This window comes from Triticum aestivum, chromosome 3D (assembly GCF_018294505.1).
Source record: "Triticum aestivum cultivar Chinese Spring chromosome 3D, IWGSC CS RefSeq v2.1, whole genome shotgun sequence".
Lineage (NCBI taxonomy): Eukaryota > Viridiplantae > Streptophyta > Magnoliopsida > Poales > Poaceae > Triticum > Triticum aestivum.
In genome coordinates this window covers 565,481,178-565,483,782 of record NC_057802.1, presented here as the reverse complement: position 1 = coordinate 565,483,782, position 2,605 = coordinate 565,481,178, and the positions used below count along the sequence as shown (strand labels likewise).

The following is a 2,605-nucleotide window of genomic DNA, read 5'->3' as shown; positions in this document are numbered from 1 at the left end:
TTTTGGGACGGAGGGAGTATCAAACTAATGTTCTGTGCCTGCTGTTGTATTCTCATTAACACCTGATAACTTAAGAACAGGACATCTGAATCTACAAACCCCATCTTAGAAACAGCAACTAAATATTGTGTCAGATTTCTTTTCACAAATCCAAAGCACGTCTTAAATCTTAAGCTCTTAGTAGCAATAGTGAGTTGCCAAGCACATCTTAAATTCTTAACAGCCATTGTGTCACAAAAGCAAATAGTATAAAGGGATGAAGCATACACTAATCATGAAAGATTACAGTGTTCTAAGCCGTCCCTGCAGTTCCACAAATTACCAGTGGGCAATTCTAAAACAGGTTTCTTCGCTGGAACGAGAATTCAGAGATGGGCTAAAATTGAGCCAATTTTTCAGCAGCAAAAATAAACAAGATTGCATGGCTAAGAAGTACAATAGATAGCATCGATCATAATAGATGTAGCAAAGGGCTGATAACATGTCCTCCTAATTAAGCAGCTTACAGTAGTTCATTCTACCGCAGGTGATCTAAACTAGTCTCCTAGAGTCAACCTGATTTTGCCCGGAACAAGTCAAGGCAAAACAAAAGACATATCATTGTCGGTCATTGGAATCACTATCCCAAAAGACAGCTAGATTTGTTGGCACCTTACCAGCTTTGTTTTGAGGCCAGTTCAGAATCGCTGATGTTGATGGTGTAGCTCGAGAGAAGCTGGATGATGGTGAAAGGACGGGCACCGACAGGGACAAACCGCTTGTTCTCCTTGACGAAATCGATGGCGTCAAACACCCTCTCATCTTTCCAATCACTGAGGCTGTGCTTCCAGATGAAAGCAAATTTACCAACGTCCAGAGTGTAGTAGACGCAGTCTGCCTCAACGGATGGGAACTTGGCGGCATCAACAACCAGGCACCTTTGATGACCGATGAAGATGGCGTACCTGCCCACGGTCTCCACAGGCGCAAGCGTCTGTTTCTCCGTTGGTTCGATGCCGAGAACCATAACGCGTCCCCATGCCTTTGTGATGAAAAAGACTTCTCCACCAAAATCCAGTAGGAAACACCTGACGTCGCCACGATGTCCAAGAGGGTCGACAGAGAAAAACTTGAAGAAATGAACCTTAAGCTGCTCTGACAAATTGAACAATTTCTCCATGATGACATTAGACTGCGCCACCGATGCCCAGCCGCCGCCATTGGCATACACGCCGCCGACCACCGCCTTCCTCATGTAATTGTAAATAGCGTCGTTGGTGGTCTCGGGGGCGAAACGTTTGCTCTCAGGAACTGCTGTGTAATACTTGCCAGTTGAGTCACAGAGCACGGTGAGATTGTGCAGAGTGCTGCCAGAGAAGAAGAAAACGGCGACCGTTGTGTCCCGGGGCACCGGGGCCTTGAAACGGACCACGGCGCCTGTGAGAGGGTTGAGGACGCGAGCGGCGTGAGTTGGGCTCCTGTCGGCCAGGACGAAGAAGCCGCTGACAGTGGTGGTGACCACGTAGTAGTGGCGGGGCAGCGGGAGCTGTTTGCGGAGGAAGCGGCCAGTGGCGGTGTTCACCAAGACCCGGCAGCCGTCGCTCTGGAAGGCCTCGTCGTCGTCGAGGACTATCCAGAAGCGCGGGTGGAAGCGGGGGTCGGAGACGTCGCTCCTCGGGTCCTCGGTGGCGGAGCGCCAGTTGTGGCAGACGGCGCGGAGGTCCACATAGCAGTCGACGTCGTTGGTGTCGAGGAGGCAGTCGGCGATGCGGCGCACGAGGTCGGTCGGTAGCGAGGACCAGCCAGCAACAGCCGTGGCCGGAGGAACAGGGGCCGCCAAAGGCGTCGGAACCTCGTCGCCGGGCGCGGCCGCCATCGACTCAGCTAGCTGCAAACCCCCAAATGCCGCCGTACAAAAAGACGCAACTTTTTAGCAAGGGAGCGGCGCAATGGGAACTTGAAAAGTAGACAATCGCCGCCGTAAGGAAGGAGAAGAGGATTAGTTACCGGAGAAGCACAGCTGGTAAATCGGGCGGCGGCGGCGGCGGCGGCAGCTAGGGATTCCAGGGAAAAGGGGGGATGGTTCGGAGAGAAGAAAAGCACGTGTCCATTGAATTGTGTACATTTCTAATGGGCTGAACTCTCCTCTGAATTGGATTTTAATAGGCTGGATATTTGAAATGTGTGGATTTGTCTGGGAATTGTGTACACACTTTTTGTTGAATTTTTTTTCCCTACCCGGAGCACGGGGAGAGTCACGGTTGGGGAGACCACCATGGCGACTAGAGACGGGTCTCGCGACCACGGCGCCGGAGGCGGCCGGCGTGTCGGAGGACGCTTCTGGGCGCTAATGGAGAGTGACGAGGAGGAGGATGCTGACGATGGCCTGCATCTGGACGTCGGCTCGCCGGCGACGGCGTCCCCTACGCCTTCAGATCATATTTGCGAGGCGTTTCAGAGTGGATATTCGGAGGAGGAGGTTGCGCGGCTGGTAGATGAGGTGATCCCGCAGGATGATCCGGCGAGGATTGGACTGGAGAAGACGGAGAGGATCGAGATCGCTCGGCGCGTCGTGCACCGGAGGACGGCGGCAACGGCGATCCGGCCATGGCGTGGTCCTCTTCCA

General features: G+C 53.1%; 1 protein-coding gene across 1 annotated transcript; it reads right to left on the bottom strand.

The window, feature by feature from the left end:
* Positions 1-422: 422 nt before the first annotated feature.
* Positions 423-2,094, bottom strand: LOC123075482 (uncharacterized). The gene is made up of 2 exons (XM_044498076.1): positions 1,987-2,094; positions 423-1,867 (listed from the first exon to the last, which is right to left on the bottom strand). Exon 2 carries the CDS (start codon positions 1,853-1,855, stop codon positions 653-655), a length of 1,203 nt encoding a protein of 400 aa, XP_044354011.1. The 5' UTR covers positions 1,856-1,867; positions 1,987-2,094; the 3' UTR covers positions 423-652.
* Positions 2,095-2,605: the final 511 nt, after the last annotated feature.

Coding starts and splice junctions, on each gene's coding strand:
- LOC123075482 (XM_044498076.1), bottom strand. CDS start 1,855: ATGGCGGCCGCGCCCGGCGACGAGGTTCCGACGCCTTTGGCGGCCCCT.